The 21,205-nt window shown below is 52.7% G+C and overlaps 1 protein-coding gene and 1 pseudogene across 1 annotated transcript; one reads left to right on the plus strand and one right to left on the minus strand.

Moving 5' to 3' along the window:
• Window positions 1–4,555: 4,555 nt before the first annotated feature.
• On the minus strand, window positions 4,556–6,917 carry MESP1 (mesoderm posterior bHLH transcription factor 1). The gene is made up of 2 exons (XM_001093487.5): window positions 5,185–6,917; window positions 4,556–4,913 (listed from the first exon to the last, which is right to left on the minus strand). The coding sequence occupies exons 1-2, from the start codon at window positions 5,917–5,919 to the stop codon at window positions 4,830–4,832; spliced, it is 819 nt and encodes a 272-aa protein (XP_001093487.3). The 5' UTR covers window positions 5,920–6,917; the 3' UTR covers window positions 4,556–4,829.
• A 300-nt stretch (window positions 6,918–7,217) lies between these two features.
• On the plus strand, window positions 7,218–8,467 carry LOC144330093 (large ribosomal subunit protein uL15m-like; annotated as a pseudogene).
• Window positions 8,468–21,205: the final 12,738 nt, after the last annotated feature.

A 21,205-nucleotide genomic window follows, 5' to 3' on the forward strand; every position in this document is an offset into this window, starting at 1 on the left:
CTCCACACAGCATCCACACCTCCACACCTCCACACAGCATCCACACCTCCACACCTCCACACAGCATCCACACCTCCACACAGCACCCACACCTCCACACAGCATTCTCACCTCCACACATCCACACCTCCACACATCCACACCGCACCCACACCTCCACACCTCCACACAGCATCCACACCTCCACACATCCACACAGCATCCACACCTCTACACAGCCACACAGCACCACACATCCCTGTCTCAACGTGGAGTGGCACGTGTGGTCCGCAAGTAGAAGCTGATTCCCTGCTCACCATGACACTGGTGGCCAGTGTGCCTTAGGAACATTATTTCACAGACAGGGCCTCACCACTCCCCCGCACACACACAGCCTAGCCACCACACAGACACACAGCCTTGTCTCCACACACACACACACAGCCCCGCCACCACACACACATGCACAGCCCAGCCTCAACACAAACACAGCCCCGCCTCCACACACACAGTCCCACTTCCACACACACACACAGCCCCACCACCACACACACACACACAGCCCCACCTCCACACACACACACAGCCCCGCCTCCACGCACACACAGCTCCGCCTCCACGCACACACAGTCCCGCCTCCACACACACACACACAGCCCCACCACCACACACACACAGCCCTGCCTACACACACACACCCAGCCATCACACACACACAGCCCCACCTCCACACACAATGCCCTGCCTCCACACACACACACAGCCCTGCCTCCCCACACATATACACACAGCCCCGCCTCCATACACACACAACCCCGTCTGCACACACACACAGCCCCGCCTCCACACACACACACCCACCTCCCTACATACATACACACACAGCCCCGCCTCCACACACACACACAACCCCGTCTCCACACACACACAGCCCCACCTCCACACACACACAGCCCTGCCTACACACACACACCCAGCCATCACACACACACAGCCCCACCTCCACACACAATGCCCTGCCTCCACACACACACACAGCCCTGCCTCCACACACATACACACACAGCCCTGCCTCCACACACACACACAGCCCTGCCTCCACACACATACACACACAGCCCTGCCTCCCCACACACACACACACAGCCCTGCCTCCCCACACATATACACACAGCCCCGCCTCCACACACACACAACCCCGTCTGCACACACACACAGCCCCGCCTCCACACACACACAACCCCGTCTGCACACACACACAGCCCCGCCTCCACACACACACACCCACCTCCCTACATACATACACACACAGCCCCACCTCCACACACACACACAACCCCGTCTCCACACACACACAGCCCCACCTCCACACACACACAGCCCACCTCCCTACACACACAGCCCCACCTCCACACACACACAAAGCCCCACCTCCACACACACACACACACACAGCCACCACACACACAGCCCCGCCTCCACACACACACACACACACAGCCCTGCCTACACACACACACACACACACAGCCCCGCCTCCACACACACACACATATAGCCCTGCCTACACACACACACACAGCCCCACTGCCACACACACAGAGCCCCGCTGCCCCCACACACACACAGCCCCTCCTCCACACACACACACACAGCCCCACTGCCACACACACACGTAAACACACACACAGCCCCGCCACCACACACACACATACACACACAGACACAGCCCCACCACCACACACACAAACAGCCCCGCCGCCACACACACACAGCCCCGCCACCAAACACACATGCACGCGCACACACACGCACACACACACACAGCCCCACTGCCACACACACACACATCTACCTTGCTGCCAGGACTCTTGCAAAGACAGCCTTCACCAACCACCAGCACGCAGTTGGCCCTTCCCCAGGGGCTGCACTCTAGCCTCATGGAAAAGTTCCTTGAGCTCCCTGTGCTTCAGCTTCTGCCTGTAAAACAGGGGGAGTGCAAACCTACCCACCTCGCCAGCGGCCCTGAGCCCAAATTTCAAGTCCTAACTAAGCACACAGCCTGGCTGAGGGTCACTGCTCTGGAAATGCTGGTTTCCCTGCGCTGGCCTTCTCACTAGGTGGTCCTGTGAAAGCAGCTCCCAAGAAGAGGAGGGCGGCTGGGGACCAGCGGGGACCAGAGGGCAGCTAGCTGGCCTCAGCGGGCACCCCCATGCTGGTGCAGTCTTTCTCATTACCCCCTCCACGGCACATGGGGCCTGGCCCAGACCACTCCACAGTGGGGCACCCTGCCTGGGCCTCGGGGGAGGTGAGACACCCCCCAATACCCTCTGTTCTTGAGACAAGCTGGTGTTCAGCCGTAGTGAGGGCAGCACACCCAGTGATTACACACACAGGTCTGGAGTCACAGCTGGGTCCAGATCCGAACACTGCCATCCACCATTGCAGCCTTTTTCTTAACCCTCCTGTTCTTAAAGTGGCTCTGCAGCTGGGGTTACCTCGCAGCGGGGCTGAGAACTGAGGTGAGGGAGGCTCCGCTACCATCTGGCACGGGGTGCCTACCTGGACGCTGGCTACTGTTGTCGGCTCTGTGAACAGGCACACAGGGTTTCCTCCGGGTGCGGGATGGCGCTGGCCGAGATGGGGGATGGGGACGCTGGAGCAGTGGGAGGTGTCCCCTTCCTATCTCCAGTCCTGAGTCTGGGCAGCTATTAGCAGAAGCTTGTTAATGAAAATTCACACCTAGGTGCTAATAAACAGCGGGCCACTCCCAGGCTCAGGGCTGGAGAAGAAGCCCTCTGCGGGGAAGGGGGAAGGGGGCTGGCCAATGAGCCCCACTTATCTGTGAAAAGACTTGCTAATAACTTTAATTCCCCATTCTGAAACGCAGGGCCTTTGCCATGCAAATAGATCTTCTAAGCTGGGTCGGCTCCAGAAAACTTCCCACTCTACCCCAGTTAGGGTCCTGGGAGGGGAGTGAGAGATGGGACAGAGGAGCAGGAAAGGGGGTGACCCGCGGAGGTGTGAGGTCCCACCCCGCTGCAGGCATGACTTTTGGAGCACATTCTCTGTGGCCAAGCGCCAGCCTGGGTGTGCCCTGCCTGGCCTAGACCCCTGAACTGCAGATCAGGGACTCCATCCCACTCTGCATTACAGCCCCTCCCGGCGGGGCTAGAGTACTGGAAGGGATCTCTGAAGCAGTTGAAAAGCAAACCCAGCAGCATCAGCGGATGAACGGATAAACCAACTGTGATGTAGCTGAACAATGGAAGATTATTGGGCAGTAAAAAGAAATGAAGTTCTGACACAGGAGGCAGCATGGTGAGCCTTAAAAACACTGTGCTCAGTGAAAGAAGCCAGACACAAAAGGCCATATTTTATTATTCCTTTTATATGAAATATCCTGAAAAAACAAACCTATAGAGACAGAGACTAGATGAGTGAGTGCCAGGGGCTGGGAGTAGGGGAATAATGGGGAGTGATGTTAACAGGTACACGTTTTCTTTTGGGGGGTGAAAATGTTCTAAAATTAGTGGCAATGGTTGCAGAACTCTGTGGATGTACTAAAGCCATTCAATTGTTAAAAGAGTGAATTGTATGGTATGTGAATTATATCTTAATAAAGCTTTTATAAAAACAGACACTAAGGCCTGTGTTTCAGACACTTGAAGGAGAAGAGAGGAGAACTAGGTATCTATCCATAGAGGGTAAAGGACACTTGGCAAGGAGCCTACACATCCCTTCTTCCCACCCCACCCTCCAAGGATAACTGTTCCCTAGACACCCTGGCTGGATGAGGACACACTTTCTGGGCTCAAGGCTCCTGTCTCTTGCTCCCTGATGTGACTCCAGCCAATGCAGACAGGAGTGCAACTGCCTGTGTGGATTCTGATGCAACCCCATGGGCGATCATCTCACCCCAGCTAGGCCTCTAGGAGGTCATGGTTTTATAAACTCAGGACCGCCACACTGTTATTTTTATCTCTAAGCCACAAGGCCAGGAAACCAGAGAAAAGGGAGATGGGAAAATGTCGGAGTAGGGGGTGGGAGGTCCAAGGCCAGGGTGCTCCAGTCTATGGAGAATAAGGCCCCAGGACACAAGAAAATGACCTCTTGTAGCTGTTATCCCTCAGGCCCCAACATGCATGAAGCTGGCAAAATCCTCCAAGAGCTGAGCGCTGGGACTCTGGAGGCCTACAGGGGCTTGAGTGCTGATCCTCATCCTTCTGTAAAATGGTTACTTGAATATAATAGGTACCTGATATACATACAACAAATAATAATGGAGTTGTATTTCTACACAGATATTTTGGTTTTAACCAGTTCCCCACCAGGTTCAAAGAAAAGATCAGCAGATTCTACTTGCCGCTGCCTTCTCAAAGGACGCCCCTCCCCACCCCTTCCAGGCTGACCCATCTGGACTAGATGCTGAGCCAGGGCTGGGGGTAAGGTCAAAGGGGGTTGGGCCTGTGGGGGTGGGAGGGCTAAAGATTGCAAGAACCCCTCCCACCTCTCCCATGCTCTTCTTTAGAGGGAGAGAGGGAGTTTTGTGTCCACAGGTAGGAAGAAGAAATTGCCAACTGACACCAGCAGTTTATTCACAAATAAATAAATTCACATTAGGCAGAGCCTCCTGCTTGCTTCAAAGTGTCTAACTCTATGGGTCCCTCCATGGAGGGGGGGTGCTGAGAAGGGCCGCTGTGGTGGGCAAGGCTCTCACCCGCAGGAATGCCCCTGCCGGGATCGCCGGTGCCCTCTTCCAGGAAAGGCAGTCTGCTAAGGAACCACTTCGAAGGGGCTGAGGCCAAAAGAGCCTCGGTGCTCATAGAGACGGCGTCAGTTGTCCGCTGTCACTTGGGCTCCTCAGGCAGCCACTCCAGAGGCGAGAGGGGCATCCAGGTCTCCAGCAGGGCCAGCACGTCCCCGGGAAGGAGCTGTAGCGAGAGAAGGAACAGGGCAGCCCTCAGCACTGGTGACCTTGTGCGGGTGTCCGCGTTCGTGGGCTCTACCCTCGGGGGCCCCTAGCGAGGGGAGACCCAGTCCCCGGCGTGGCCTTTCCCTGCCCTCGCCTCTTGGCGCCCTGGGCATACTATGGAGGCCAGGCTGCTGGCGGGGAGCGGCAGGGTGCCTGGTCCTCGCCGTGGGGGGCGGTGGGGCTGTGCGCGGGGGCACGGCCGAAGGGGGAGCAGGGAAGGGGGCACTAACCGGGGACGGTGGGCTCGGCTCCATCACCTGCCCTTCCGAGCACGCTGCCTCGGCGAAGAGCGCAGGCAGGTCGCGCGGCTCGGGCACGGCTCGGGCTCCGGGGCAAGCAGGCAGGGACCCCCAGGACGCCCCGGCGCGGACGGCGGAGACCAGACCCAGCCTGCGCCCCTGCCCCTGCCGCTGCCCCTCCGCCTGCGTCCGTGTCTGCGTCTGCGCGGGGCAGCCGTCGGGGCACAGTGGGCAGCCCCGAGGGGACCCCGCGTCCCCGCGCTGCCGGCGCCGGCGCTGGCGCTGGAGACTCTCCTCGCTGAGGCCCAGCACGGCCGACAGGTGGCCGATGTAGCGGATGGCCAGGCGCAGCGTCTCGATCTTGGTTAGGCTCTGGCCGGCCGGCGCCACTGACGGCGGTAGAAAGCGGCGCAGCTCGTGCAGGGCGCGGGCCAGCGTGCGCATGCGCAGTTTCTCCCGCTCGCTGGCGCTCTGCCTCTGCCCGCTGCCCAGGCGGCTGCTGCGCGCGCCGCGCTTCCCTACGGTGGGGGCGCGGGGATCCAGGCGGGAGCCGGGACGCGCGGCGCTCGGCACGGGGCTGTCGGCTGGGGTGCTGCCGCATGAGTCTGGGGACGAGACGAGGGAGCGGCCGCAGTCCCTGTCGGAGGGCGGCGGCCGCCGAGTTGGGCCCCAGGCCGCGGAGAGCATCCAGGACTCGGAGAGCGGTGGGCACAGGGGCCGGGCCATGGCAGCGACGGCGCGTCTGGGGGCCGGCGACCGGCGGCTGTTTTATGCCGAGCCCGAGGTGTGAAGTGGCCCCTTCCAGGCCGCATCAGCACATCAAAGTGGGCTCGGGGCTTCGAGGGGGTGGAGCCCGACCCTTTGAATCCACGGCGGGGGGCGAAGGTGCCAGCCCTTTGGCTGCGCCTGTTTCGCCCCACCTGGGCCCTCGCTTGGGCGCCCGACCCAGCCTCTCGGACTTACCGCGTGCGCCCAGTGTTGGGTGAAGCCCGGGGCGTTGGGCCAGCCCTACAGGTTAAAGGAAGCTGGGTCAGAAAAACGAAGTCTAGAGCCTAGGTTTGGGGCCTGTCTTTACCTGTTGGGGATCTTATGCAAATTCTTAGTTCTTTTACACCTTAGCTTCCAATCTGTATAATGGAAGCCTCAGGGCATACGCCAACTGGACAATGGAGTAGAGTAAGGACCAGGAGCAGGGGCCCTCATTCCCTCTAGAGGTGGGGAAAGCAGTAAACCACTTCTCCTTTGAGGCAGGATGGCCCTGGGTAGACCCTTCCCTGTTGAGGACGTGTGGACATGCAAGGAAGCTTGCACCCTGGCAAATCCAGTCTGGTCAGGTTGCTGGACCTTCTGAGCAGAGGGAGGGGGCAAGCCTGCTCCTCCAACCCCAGGACACCTCTAGCCTGGCAGGGTCTGGGGCTCGGCCTGTTGCCACAGCTGTCACCACTGGACTCTACCTGATGTTCTGCAGCCTTTGGACAGGTATAACAGGTTTTCCCAATGAAATGTGAGTGGAAATGATGCAGCAAAGGCATTTGACAAAACCCAACACTCCTCGTGATAAAAATTCTCAGCAAACTAAGAATAGAAAGGAATTTCAGGCCGGGCGCGGTGGCTCAAGCCTGTAATCCCAGCACTTTGGGAGGCCTAGACGGGTGGATCACGAGGTCAGGAGATGGAGACCATCCTGGCTAACACGGTGAAACTCCGTCTCTACTAAAAAATACAAAAAACTAGCCGGGCGAGGTGGCGGGCGCCTGTAGTCCCAGCTACTCGGGAGGCTGAGGCAGGAGAATGGCGTGAACCCGGGAGGCGGAGCTTGCAGTGAGCCGAGATCCGGCGACTGCACTCCAGCCTGGGCGACAGAGCGAGACTCCGTCTCAAAAAAAAAAAGAAAGGAATTTCATCAACCTGATGAAAGGCTTCTACAAAGAACCTACAGGTAGCCTCATACTGAGTGGTGAAAGACTGAAAGCTTCCCCACGTCCCCCGATTTCAGGAACAAAGCGAGGGGTGTCTCTCTTACCACTCCTATTCAACATTGTACCAGATGGAGGATCTAGGCTGTGCAATTAGGCAACAAATAAAAGACATACATGTCAGAAAGGAAGAAATAAACCTCTTCGCAGGTTATGGCAGCTCTGGGCCCTGCTGCACATGAGCCTGATCAATTTAAAGCCGAATCCTGGCTCCAGGAAACCCATGAGACTACCAAAAGGTCGGAGAAGAGGTAGAAAATGTGGCAGAGGCCATAGAAGAGAAAGGCAAAGAGGAAACTGACTCTGCTGGGCTTTGAGGATGGCCAGACTCTATTTTACATCAGAATCCCAAAATACAGATTTAATGAAGGAACTAGCTTCAGGCACCAGTATCATCCTTTAAGTATCAATAGACTGCAGTATCTTACTGATTTGGGTCCTGTTGATCCTACTCATCCTATTGACTTAAAGCAGCTTGTCAATGGAAGAGGTGTGACCATTCAGCCACTTAAAGAGGATTATGGTGTTCAGCTGGTCGAAAAGGCTGCTGACACCTTTCAGGTGAAAGTTAATATTGGGCCGGGCGCAGTGGCTCATGCCTGTAATCCCAGCACTTTGGGAGGCTGAGGTGGGCGGATCATGAGGTCAGGAGATTGAGACCATCCTGGCCAACATGGTGAAACCTCGTCTCTACTAAAAATACAAAAATTAGCTGGACGTGGTAGTCCCAGTTACTCAGGAGGCTGAGGCAGGAGAATCACTTGAACCCGGGAGGTGGAGGTTGCAGTGATCTGAGATTATGCCACTGCATTCTAGCCTGGTGACAGAGTGAGACTCTGTCTCAAAAAAAAAAAAAAAAAGTTAATATTGAAGTACAGTTGGCTTCAGAACTAGCTATTGCTGCAATTGGAAAAAAAAATGGTGGTGGTGTCACTACAGCCTTCTATGATCCAAGAAGTCTGGAAATTCTATCCAAACCTGTTCCATTCTTTTTGGGGACAACCCATTCCAAAAAGAATGCTTCCATCTGAAGCACTGGTACCATATTCCACCAATGGAAAGAATCATGGGAACCTGGCAGATCCTGCCAAATTTCCTGAAGCACAACTTGAGCTTGCCAGGAAGGACAGTTCTAATTTACTGGATATCACGAAAGAAGAACTCTTCGAATGTTCAGTACTCAGAAGGATCCAAGGCAGATTTTCTTTGGGTTTGCTCCAGGATGAATGCTGAATATGGTAGATAAGAAAATCCTAAAATCTACAGATGAAAATCTCCTCAAGTACTAGAGCTCATGAATTCCCATCCAAGAAAGCAGAGTTGTTAATACTAGAAAAGGGCCAGGCGCCATGGCTCATGCCTGTTATCTCAGCACTTTGGGAGGCTGAGGCGGGCAGATCACGAGGTCAGGAGTTTGAGACCAGCCTGGCCAACATGGAGAAACCCCGTCTCTACTAAAAATACAAAAATTAGCAGGGCATGGTGGCAGACACCTGCAATCCCAGCTGCTCAGGAGGCTGAGGATAATCGCTTGAACCCGGGAAGTGGAAGTTACAGTGAGCCAAGATCGCGCCATTGCACACCAGCCTGGGTGAAATTTCACCTGGCCCCTCAGGGGTTTGAGTTGGCACCCTGGTCTTAATAGGTACTTCATGCATGGCTATCTGTTCTCCAGCCAGACTGTGAAGTACCTGGTGTCTGGCATCATATCTTTACGCGTTTTCAAGTGGGATGGTTTCTTTCAGTGCCAGACGTCTGATTTTTATTTTTATTTTTTTGAGACAGGGCCTGGCTCTGTCGCTCAGGCTGGAGTGCTGTGGCACTATCTCGGCTCACTGCAACCTCCACCTCCTGGCTACATTGAAAGACGAAGAATTTTCTTGAATCACATATAAAATATGGTAATTCGGCTGGGCACGGTGGGATCATGCCTGTAATCCCAGCACTTTGGGAGGGCAAGGCAGGGGGATCGCTTGAGGTCAGGAGTTTGAAACCAGCCTGGCCAATATGATGAAACCCTGTCTCTACAAAAATACAAACAATTAGCCTGGTGTGGTGGCCCACGCCTGTAGTCCCAGCTCTTGGGAGGCTGAGGCAGGAGAATCGCTTGAACCCTGGAAGTAGAGGTTGTAATGAGCTGAGATCGTGCCACTGCACTCCAGCCTGGTGACAGAGCAAGATTCTATCTATCAGCAACAACAACAAAAATACACTAACGAAAGCTGCTGCACTAACAAAATTGCAAAAAAAAAAAAAAAAAAAATCTTGTAATGTTTTAAGAAGTTTATGGATTTGTGTTGGGCCTCATTCAAAGCCGTCCTGGGCCACAGGTTGGACAAGCTTGGTGTACACCAAACCACTCATCGTCTCCTCCCTCCTCCACCTCCTTTCCTCCCTACCCCTCCATTCACCTCTCACCCATCTTCTTTGCTTAACTTTCCTGGTTCTCAGCAATACCAGCTTTCTTCATGGTATGAAATTGCAGGGATGCCCACTTCACCTTCTCCTTCCAAGCAGTCACCAGATGACATCCCTTCTTTCTGTATTTTCTTCAGGTGCACCTCTTACTTTGCTTTTCTTTCTTTTTCTTTTATTTCCATTACCTAAATCCAGTCTTTCCCCCAACTTCCTTCACCCAGTCTAATCTTCTGTAGGAAACATTTCTTCCATCTTCCCTTCAATCTATATTCTTTCCTCTGGCCTCCAAAGATCTCTGGAATGTGGATCCTCTCAGCCCTCAGGCTGTCTCTGCTCTGGGACACAGACCCCTTGGCCCATGAGACTTGTCTTCCTCTGTTTTCCACACACACTACACCAAGTCCCACCTCTCTGCCTTTGCCCACGCCACTGCCCCACCCTGTAGTGCCCTCATTCCTACTTAGCAAGCTTTCTAAACATCAAGACCTAGCTCAACTTTTTTAATTTTTTATTTGTTTGTTTGTTTGTTTGTTTGTTTATGTTGAGAGCCTCGCTCTGTCACCCAGGCTGGAATGCAGTGGCGCCATCTCGACTCACTGCAACCTCCACCTCCCGGGTTCAAGTGATTCTCTTGCCTCAGCCTCCCAAGTAGCTGGGACTGCAGGTGTGTGCCAGCACGCCCAGCTAATTTTTGTGTTTTTAGTAAAGACGGGGTTTCTCCATGTTGGCCAGGCTAGTCTCGAAGTCCTGACTTCAAGAGATCCTCCCACCTGGGCCTTCCAAAGTGCTGGGATTCCAGGCATGAGCCAGCGTGCCCAGCCCCAGCCCAACTTTTACCTTTGAGGAAACTTTCTCTGGACTTTGGTATGGTAGTTTTCCAAACTATTTGTCTTCTTGTTCATGCTCTCATGTTTTACATCCTAATTGTTTCTAGTAGATTGTAAACTCCTTTGGAATAATGTCAGTATGTAATACTTAGTTACTTATCCAAGCAGTACAGGACACTCAGAGTTGATTTGCTGGTGTGGAATAGATATGTGTCCCAATTTGTGTTTGTTTGTTTTCTTTCTTTTTTTGACACACAGAGTTTTGCCCTGTTGCTCAGGCTGGAGCGCAGTGGTGTGATCTAGGATCACTGCAGCTTCTGCCTCCCAGGCTCAAGCGATCCTCCCACCTCAGCCTCCTGAATAGCTGGGACCACAGGCGCATGCCACCATGCCTGACTAATCTTGGTATTTTTTGTAGATATGGGGTTTCACCATGTTGGCTAGGCTGGCCTTGAACTCCTGACCTCAAGTGATCCACCCGCCTCAGCCTCCCAAAGTCCTGGGATTTCAGTTTTGCTGGTCTGATGTTTGGCATTCCCCCATGGCTTCCAGCCCAGTGAGCCTGATGCGTAAGCTGGTTTGTAGCAATGATGGCCCCATGACATGGTACCTTCTCCCTGGGCATGTCTCCCACCCTCCTTCCTGGGATCTCTTCTGTCTCCTGCTGCTCTTGGCCTCCTCTGACACCTTCTGTGCCTCCTCCTCTGCTGTCTGTCCCAGCAGCCCCAGAATGCCTGTGCCCAGGGTCACATCCAGGAGAAGCGGTGCCAGCCAACCCCTAGAGTGGGGAGAAGGGGAGAAGCCCCTTCCCTGTGCATATGCCCTAGGACCCCATCTACACCCAAGGACAACCTGGCCCAGGAGGCACTTCCTCAGCCTGCAGCTGTCAGCAGAGCCCACTCCTTCTGGACTGCAGCAGATGGATGCCTTCCTGGGCTCCAGAGCCAACTCAGGAAACTGGCACGGGGGCCCAGTGACCATGCCTCTTTGATGCCACTAGGCCCAAGGGAACATGTGGTTGGGAATTGGTAAAGTATTCTGTGTGCCGGGGTGGGAGCGGGTGCCAAGAAAAGGCCAGAAAGCGGCCGGGCATGGTGGCTCACGCCTGTAATCCCAGCACTTTGGGAGGCCAAGGCAGGTGGATCACCTGAGGTCAGGAGTTCGAGAGCAGCCTGGCCAACATGGTGAAACCCCATAGCTACTAAAAATACAAAAAAATTAACTGGATGTGGTGATAGGCACTTGTAATCCCCAGCTACTCGGGAGGCTGAGGCAGGAGAATCGCTTGAACCCGGGAGGCAGAGGTTGCAGTGAGCTGAGATCATGCCATTGCACTCCAGCCTGAGCAACAAGAGCAAGACTCCATCTCAAAAAAAAAAAAAGAAACAAACAAACAAACAAACAAAAGAAAGAAAGAAACGTAAAGAAAAGAAAAGGCCAGAAAGCAGGAGGGCTGGACTTCAGGAGGCTCCAGGTACCCTGTGGTTCAGGGATTGCTAAGCTTCTCAATGCCAAGAAAGCCGATTCTCGCATGATTGTGACTTCGTTTCATAGCTTTGAGTAAACTCAGAATGACCACAAACTCGTGTTTTATCATCATATCTTTATTTGCAAGTAGAGCATTTGCTTTACACATAGTTACAAAGTCAACACGTGCAGAGGGTACAGCAAATCTCTTTACCATGCTCTGGGGTTCCCAATTGCCTGTGCCAGAAGAAAGCGCCATTACTAGGTTGTCAACAATGCTTTGAAATGAATTTGGTTTTGGGTTTTTTTGTTTGTTTGTTTGTTTTCTTTTTCTTTTGCAGGGTCTTGTTCTGTCACCCAGGCTGGAGTGCAGTAGCACAATCTTGGCTCACTGCTGCCTCAACCCCCTGGGCTCAGACAACCCTCCCACTTCATCCTCCTCAGTAGCTGGAACCACAGGCACAGTGTATCACCACACCTGGCTAATTAAAAAAATTTTTTTGGATTGGGCGCAGCGGCTGATACCTGTAATCCCAGCACTTTGGGAGGCCAAGGTGGGTGGATCACGAGGTCAGGAGATCGAGAGCATCCTGGATAACACAGTGAAACCCCATCTGTACTAAAAATACAAAGAAATTAGCCAGGCATGGTGGACGTGCCTGAGTCCCAGTTACTCGGGAGGCTGAGGTAGGGGAATTGCTTGAATCCAGGAGGCAGAGGTTGCAGTGAGCCGAGATGGTGCCACTGCACTCCAGCCTGGGTGACAGAGCAAGACTCTGTCTCAAAAAAAAAAAAAAAACCACCATACATACTTACATACATACATACATATATATATATGTATATATACATACATATACATAACACCATACATACATACATACATACATACATATATATATGTCTATGTATATATATATTTGTAGAGTCTGGGTCTCACTTTGTAACCCAGGCTGGTTTCAAATTCCTAGCTTCAAGTGATCCTCCCACCTCAGCCTCTCAAAGTGCTGGGATTATAGGTATGAGCCACCGTGCCCAGCCTGTATTTTATTAAGTACAAAATCAACTAGACATATTCGGACAAGAGATCATATGTGTGGGAAGCACACTGTATGTTGAAACCACAGCCCCTAGAAGCTCTCAGATCTGAAACTTAATAGCTAATGTTAAGCAGGTGGGAGCCACCGAGAGATCTGGAGCAGGAAAGGGACATCAGGAGTGGCCCATGACAGGAAGATCCCTGGTGTCACCACTGAGGAAAGGTTAGAAAGACACAGGGGCAAGTGTGAAGACAACCCACAAAGATGGCAAGAGAGAGGTGGGGCAGACTGGAGGGTTCTACCCCCAGTCCCATCTCTGGGGTCTTCAGCCCTCAAGGCTGACAAATTGGAGGGAACACGTGGAGTCCCTCCCTCTCTTGTTGCCGCTGGGGTCTCAGGAAAATCACCCCAGGGCCCAGCTGGTGCAAGGGCAATGGTCAGTGGGCCTGATGGAACCAAGTTGGGGGATGGGAGGCACCCCAACCTCAAGCCCAGTCCCCGCCGCCTCCCACCATCAAGCCTCCTCTTCGCTGTCCCCTGCCTGTCTCCCCTTTGATCTCCTTATTGTGGCCAGCCTCTCCGGTGGGTTCACGTGGGGGCTGCCTGAGTTAATGAGTTCTCCGGGCGGCAGGGCCCACACGCTCTCCCACTGGGGTGAGGCCTTCACACCTCTGCGGCCTGTGTTTTGACAAGTGCCGGAGCTGGTGGCCTCTGCTCCCCTGGCCTGAGCCAACCCTCTGCCAAACGTGTAAGGCTGGGAAATGAGGCCTTGGGGCAGCCCCACAGGAGCGGAGGTGAGACAGCAAGCTGGGGCCAGGATGGGGGGCAGGCTGGACAGGGCAGCACCCTCTTCGGCTCAGGCCTGGGCCTCAGCCTCCCCACTCTGCCCTGCTTCCTCATGCCAAACCTGGGTCCTGGGCACTGCCCGGCTCCCCTCCCAGCCCCAAGGCCCTCATTTCCCGGCCAGCCCCTCTGACATAGGAGTGCTAATCAGAGGTGCTATGTAAATAGTTCCCTTGCAGCCCCTAATTCTGACCCTGCCGGAGCCAGAGGCCCCAGGAGAAGGAAACGGCTCTCCTACTGCCAGCCTACTTAGCATCTCCTGGGAAGCTCCTAATTTGGGTGTCCCCCACAGCCAGGGATCTTCGCGCCACACCTCTGCAGCAACCCTCTCAGGGGAGAGATTGTTAGTAGTGAAGCCTCCACCTTCAGACAGCCCAGGACACCCCTCTGGAGTCTGGCCAATGTGGGCACGAGGCCCTCCCTTGCCAGGCACCACCTGTGCCACTTGGGCACCTCGCTTTCCACCTCTGGCCTCAGTGTCTTGTCTGTTGCTGTGCCACAGGATAATTCATGCCTTCTGGGCTGAGCATGCGCGGATCAACTCAGGTTGCACGGAGCGTGCGTGCACACTACCGCCCTCCAAGGTCTGGCACTGTGCTGGAACTTGGCAGGGTCGCTGCTCACAACACACTTTGATATAAGTATAGCAGCACTCGCTTTGTAGATGACGAAACAGAGGCTCAGAGAGATTGTCCCACCTAACAGGGTGAGCAGGGGCTGAACTGGCATCCATCTGGCTCTGTCAGAGGCTGAAGCCTCTGTTCTGTCCTCCCTACACCTCCCATGTCTCCTTTGGAGGATGAGTGGCTCCTTCCATCCTGGAGGGAAGTCCTAAGAGTGAAGGGGTTGGGGACCCCTCCAGTCACATTAAGCCTTGCTTCACATCACAGAGACTAAGAAGAAAAAGAGGCCGGGCACAGTGGCTCACACCTGTAATCCCCACACTTTGGAAGGCCCAGGCGGGTGGATCACCTGAGGCCAGGAGTTCGAGACCAGCCTGGCCAACGTGGAGAAACCCCATCTCTACTAAAAATACAAAAAATTAGCCGGGCGCGGTGGAGGGAGCCTGTAATCCCAGCTATTCAGGAGGCTGAGGCAGGAGAATCGCTTGAACCTGGGAGGCGGAGGCTGCAGTGAGCCGAGATCAAGCCCCTGCACTCCAGCCTGGGGAACAAGAGTGAAACTCTGTCTCAAAAGAAAAAAAAAGAAGAAGAAGAAGAGGAAGAAGGAGAAGGAGAAGGAGAAGGAGAAGAAGCAGCAGCAGCAGAAGAGGTTTGCAGGCCCCATCTGGACTTGATGGGCCAGATCCCTGGAGGATGCAGCCTGAGGATAAAAAATAAAATCTCCCCAAATTATGCAGCAGTGCCCCATGATGAACACCCCACCCCAATCACCCCCATTAAAAGGTGAGAAAGGCCCTGGGGAGCACCCAGCCCCTGTGGGTCTCAGATAGTGAGGCCTGGAGACCATGCTTGGGCTGAAGCCCAGAGAAGTCAGAGGGCCCAGCAAGGCGGGCTCACCTTCCCCCACCTGTGTGTCCTTTCCTATCAGCCTCCTGCTGAGGCTCCGCAGCTCCCAGGGCAGCCCCTTCCAAGGACGATCACTCCCTCCCCTCACACCTTCAGCTCTCGGAGCCACTGAGCTGGCAAGCCATATGGAATAGATTATTCTAGACCCACAATAATCTGATTATCTGGCTACAGATCAGCTGGGTGCTCAGCCAGTGGAAGTCGCAGGCAGCCCAGGGGTGATGAGGAGGGAGGGGGTGGGAGAAAGGAGAGAAACTTGGCAGATTCCAGGAAAGGCTCAAGAGGAAGTGCCGCATCTTGGTGAGTCTAGAGGTGGCTGACAATGCAGGGTAAGCAGATAGCACCTTTCTCCTTAGGGATGTAGCATTTATGCTCCTTCACTTCCTCCAGGAAAGTGCCGGTGGGTCTCAGCCTTAGAGTGAAAAGTGGGGAAACTGAGGTATAAAGGGAGGAGGGATACTTGTCACACAATGCCACCTGCGAAATGGAGCAGGGGCTCCCGACTGCCTGCTGAGATGTCCTGGGGGACTCTGCCTGCCTTGGAAGGCCCCGCTCAGCACAGAGGGTTGACCCCTGGCTTTCCAGTGTTCACACACTCCCAACCATAGCCAACAGAGGGCGCTGCCCAGCCATCTGGGATCTTTGGGTCCGAGCTGGGCAAATCTTCCTCTAACCCATAAGGACGTTTTTCTGGGGCTAGGGCCAGAACCCAGGCTTGGCTTTACTTGGGGGTGCGCTGGGAGCTGTGTAGATGTGTCAGGAATGATAGGCTGGCTTAAGAAATATATGAAGGCTGGTTCAGTGCCTGTGTGACAGGCCATGTGACCCCAGACAGGCCACTTGCCCTCTCTGGACCCATTTGCCCATCTGTCCACCAGGAAAAGCATGCATCCATGTGCAGACACGTGGAGCAGGACAGGAGCCCAGCAGAATGAGGAAAAGGGTGACAAGTTCAGGAAGGCAGGAGCCAAGCAGGGCTCAACCCCCCTCCCCAACACACACATGCCCCAGGTGCAGCTGAGGTAGAAAGAGGCCAGACCACAAGCTGACCGAAACTCGAAACTCTTGCCAACTCTCGAGTGAGGGTTTGCAGACCTGGTTCAGCTGCCAACTTGGGTGCGCCCAGCCTGCTCAGGCCCTCCAGAAAAGCCCAGGATGGAGCTGTATCCAGGCAGGAAGTGACAGCTTTGGGCCCTCTCTAAGTGCCCTGTCTCCCCTACTGACTGCTCACAAGGGGTGGCTAGGCCTGGGCAGAAGGATGAAAAGTGTGGGGCCGACCCTGGTCACTAGCCTGGGACCCCATATGAGCCTGCCTGGTTCAGGCCCTTGGCCAGCTCCAGGTTCTCCATCTGAGGTTAGGGAAATGTCCCCGAGGTATCTTTTAGACCCAATAAAAAGCAGAGCAGGGCTCCTGGGGCCTAGCCGGAATGCCTGGGCAGGACCTGGGGAAGTGCAGCGCCAGTGGGTGGGGGTCCTTTGCCAGAGGCTGGGGACGGGGCATCCCTGGACAGGCTGGAAAACATTGAAGGGAAGGGGGAGAGAGCTTAAATTGGCCGGATGCGAAATAAAAAGAGGGATCTTACGTGATCTGTACTGACCATGTGCCAAAGACCAAGGATAAGAGGAGCGCTGTCCTCAGCTCCCAAGGCCCTCACCAAGAGAAATCCATGATCCAGCCCTTGGCCTAAGCAAAGGAAGTTTTCTTCAGCCTCGTACATTATGCTCCACCCCAGGCCCTGAGAGCATACAGGATGGCCAGGTGCCGTTGCCGAGGTGCCCCAGATGTGTGGGCAGTGCTGCTGGCTGCCATTAACCAAGTCAGCCTCAACCACCCACCTCCTGGACTCGACAGGGCTGGGCTCGAGCTTCAGAACAGCCTCACCATGCCGTTTGACCAGCCATTCCCCCGACAGCAATTAATCCTGATTGGAAAAGATTAAAAGTGCAAGTTTAGACAGACTGCTTAGTGACAAAACCAAGGTGCAGAAATTTCATTCAGTATGGCACCATTAATAAAAGTAAAGTCAAAAGAAAATGAAATTTGAAAAACAGCCCCTCTACACAGAAAGTCATCGTATGATACCACGTATTCTGTAAGGGTCTATCATATATATGTGTATATGTACATAGACAGAGGCCTTGGGTATACACCAAATATAGAAAAACATACCATGACTTGTTTGGAGTGTGGGTGGGGGCACGTCTGAGTTCTGGGGGTTGGTCAAACTTGAATTTTGTCTTCAGTGTTTAAATTTTTCACAAAAAGGCTGCATTCATGTATTACATGCGTGATTTAAAAATAAGTTCTGGTCTACCGCCATACCACCCTGAACGCGCCCAATCTTGTCTGATCTCAGAAGCTAAGTACTAGGATGGGAGACAGCCTGGGAATACCGAGTGCTTTAGGTTTCTTTCTTATTTTTTTTTTATTATTATTTAAAATTAAAAAGGCTGGGCATGGTAGCTCACGCCTGTAATCCCAGCACTTTGAGAGGCCCAGGAGGGCGGATCACTTGAGGTCAGGAGTTTGAGACCAGCCTGGCCAACATGGTGAAACTCTGTCTCTACTAAAAATACAAAAATTAGCCAGGTGTGGTGGTGCATGCCTGTAATCCCAGCTACTCGAGAGGCTGAGGCAGGAGAGTCACTTGAACCCAGGAGGCAAAGGTTGCAGTAAGCCGAGATCGTGCCATTGTATTCCAACCTGGGCAATAGAGTGAGACTCCATCTGAAAAAATAAACATTAAAAAAAAGAAAGTTAAAAAAATAGAAATAAGTTTTGGCCAGGTGCGGTGGTGCATACCTGTAATCCCAGCACTTTGGGAGGTGGAGGTGAGTGAATTGCTTGAGCCCAGGAGTTTGAGACCAGCCTGGGCAACATAGTGAAACCCCATCTCTACAACAAAACTTTTTTAAAAAAATTAGCTGGGTGTGGTGGTGTGCACCTATAGTCCCAGCTACTTGGGAGGCTGAAGTGGGAGGATCACTTGAGCCTGGGAGGGCAAGGCTGCAGTGAGCTGAGATTGTACCACTGCACTCCAGCCTGGATGACAGAGTGAAACCCCATCTCAAAAATAAACAAATAATAAAAATTAAATTAAATTAAATTAATTTTTATTGCTGGGCATGGTGGTACATTACTGTAGTCCCAGCACTAGGGAGGCTGAGGCAGGAGGAGAGCTTTGAGCCCAGTAGTTCGAGACCAGCCTGGGCAACATAGCAAAACCCAGTCTTAAAAAATAAATAAAAATAGAAATAATTTTTTAAATATAGGCATAAGGATGTATTTATGTGGAAAATTTTATGAAGGAATCTCAGAGTATACAGTTTGTTAACTAAACTGTCACCACCACATCACCAGTGGAGTACAGAGCATGCCTTAAAAATCTGGTTGCAGAAGTACATCTACTGGTATGGAAAATGTTCTCAATATATAAGTGAGAAAAGTTGGTCATGAAACAGCACGCTGTCTATATACCCAGAGGAATTGAAAGCAGGGACTAGAACAGATATTTGTACACCAGTGCATAGCTCTAGTTACAGTAGTCAAAAGGTGGAAACGACCCAAATTTTCATTGAAGGATGAATGGATAAACATAATATGGTCTATCCATTCATGGAATATCATTCAACCATAAAAGGGAGTGAAGTACTGATACATGCTACAATGTGGATGCACTGGAAAACCATTATGCTAAGTGAAAGAAGCCAGAAGCCAGAGGACAAAGATTGCATGATTCCACTTATATGAGGTACCAAGTACAGGCAAATCCAGAGGCAGGAAGCAGATAAGAGGTTATCAAGGAATGAAGTGGAGAATAATGGAGTGTTATTGCTTAAGAGGTACAGATTAGCGGGGAGGGATAGCATTAGGAGATATACCTAACGTAAATGACGAATTAATGGGTGCAGCACACCAACATGGCACATGTATACATATGTAACAAACCTGCACGTTGTGCACATGTACCCTAGAACTTAAAGTATAATTAAAAAAAAAATAGAAAGAGGTACAGAGTTTCCATTTAAGGTGATAAAAACGTTTTAAAAACAGAAATGGTCATAGTTGCACAACATTGTGAATGTAATTAATGCCACTGAATTGCACACTTCAAAATGGCAGAGATGGTAAATTTATGTTATTTATATTACCTTATTTATTTATTTATTTATTTATTTATTTTTTTATTTTTTTGAGATGGAGTCTCACTTTGTTGCCCAGGCTGGAGTGCAGTGGCGCAATCTTGGCTCACGGCAACCTCCACCTTCCAAGTTCACGCGATTCTCCTGCCTCAGCCTCCTAAGTAACTGGGATTACAGGCATGCACCACCACACCTGGCTAATTTTTGTCTTTTTAGTAGAGATGGGGTTTCGCCATGTTGGCCAGGCTAGTCTTGAACTCCTAACCTCAGGTGAATATTACAAATTTTAAATAATTAAAATGTAATATACAAAAACCTTGAATCATACACTTTGCTTATTTATTGAGACAGGGTCTGGCTCTGTCACCCAGGCTGGAGTGCAGTGGCGCAATCACGGCTCACTGCTGCCTTACTCTCCCAAGCTCAAGTGACCCTCCCACCTCAGTCACCTGAGTAGCTGGGACCACAGGCGTGTGTCACCACAGCTGACTCAGTTTTGTTTTTTTTGTAGAGACAAGGTCTCGCCATGTTGCCTAGAATGGTCTCGAACTCCTGAACTCAAGTGATCCTCCCACCTTGGCCTCCCAAAGTGCTGGGATTACAGGCATGAGCCACCATGCCCAGCCAAATTGTATGATATGTAATTCTATCTCAAAAAAGCTGCTAAAAAAAGAAAAATAGGCCAGGCGTGGTGGCTCATGCCTATAATCCCAGCACTTTGGGAGGCCGAGGCGGGCAGATCACGAGGTCAGGAGATTGAGACCATCCTGGCTAACACGGTGAAACCCCGTCTCTACTAAAAATACAAAAAATTAGCCAGGCGTGGTGGGGGGCACCTGTAGTCCCAGCTACTTGGGAGGCTGAGGCAGAAGAATGGCGTGAACCCGGGAGGCAGAGCTTGCAGAGACTGCGCCACTGCACTCTAGCCTGGACAACAGAGTGGCAAGACTCCTTCTCAAAAAAACACACACACAAAAAAAGAAAAAAATATATATATATGCTAGAATTTTCAAAAAACAGAAAAACAATCCCAGAAAGTGACATGCTCCCTCTCAGTGCCTCTATCTCTATGTTCCTGTGCTGGTAGAGATGCTTAAAAAAGGTTAGGATGCAGTGACATGGGCCCAAGTGTTTCTCTCTGGGTTGATGGAACCGGGGGCCTTTTACATTCCCTCCTTTTTGCATGTGTATATTCTCTCCCTTTTCTGTAATGAGGATGTGTTGCTTTGGTGAAAAAAAAAATAAGGAAAGAAAAGGAAGGGAATGGGAAGGGGAAGGGGAAGGGGAAAAGGAAGGGAGAAGGAGGAAGAAGGAAGGAGAGAAAGGAGAGAAAAAGGAAAGAGGAGAGGGGAGGAGGAGAAAACACTTTGAATCTCCCCCCCATCCCGCTCTCTGCCCCCCTATCCAGCTTGTTCACACTCCAGTGGATAGGCCCAAGCCTGGAGACAAGGCCTGGGAGGCTGGGTCTTCCTTCCCAGAGCCTGCAGCCCCTGGAATGGGCACTGCCCTTTGTCCTCCCAACAGCTGCAGGGCCTTAGGTGGTCCTCTCCAGCAGGGCAGGCAGGCAGGACTTACAGAGTCCCAGGTGCCCAACATGTGGTCCTCCATCTAATCCTCCCAGCAAGGACACCCATTTCATAGATGAGGAGACTGAGGCTTGGATGGGGAGCTGACCCCAGGCACTGTTGGCTCTAGGCCTGAGCTGCCTCCATGGGCCTTGCTGTCCCAGGAGCTGGACCAGGTAGTCCTGGGGACTCCCTGGCTCAGCC

This window comes from Macaca mulatta, chromosome 7 (assembly GCF_049350105.2).
Source record: "Macaca mulatta isolate MMU2019108-1 chromosome 7, T2T-MMU8v2.0, whole genome shotgun sequence".
NCBI classification, from domain to species: Eukaryota; Metazoa; Chordata; class Mammalia; order Primates; family Cercopithecidae; genus Macaca; species Macaca mulatta.

What these genes read in the sequence shown, in the direction of transcription:
- MESP1 (XM_001093487.5), bottom strand. Translation starts at nt 5,919, where the DNA reads ATGGCCCGGCCCCTGTGCCCACCGCTCTCCGAGTCCTGGATGCTCTCC. An exon ending in AGCCGAGCCCACCGTCCCCG is followed by an intron (nt 4,914 to 5,184) that starts GTTAGTGCCCCC and finishes CTCTCGCTACAG; the next exon opens with CTCCTTCCCGGGGACGTGCT.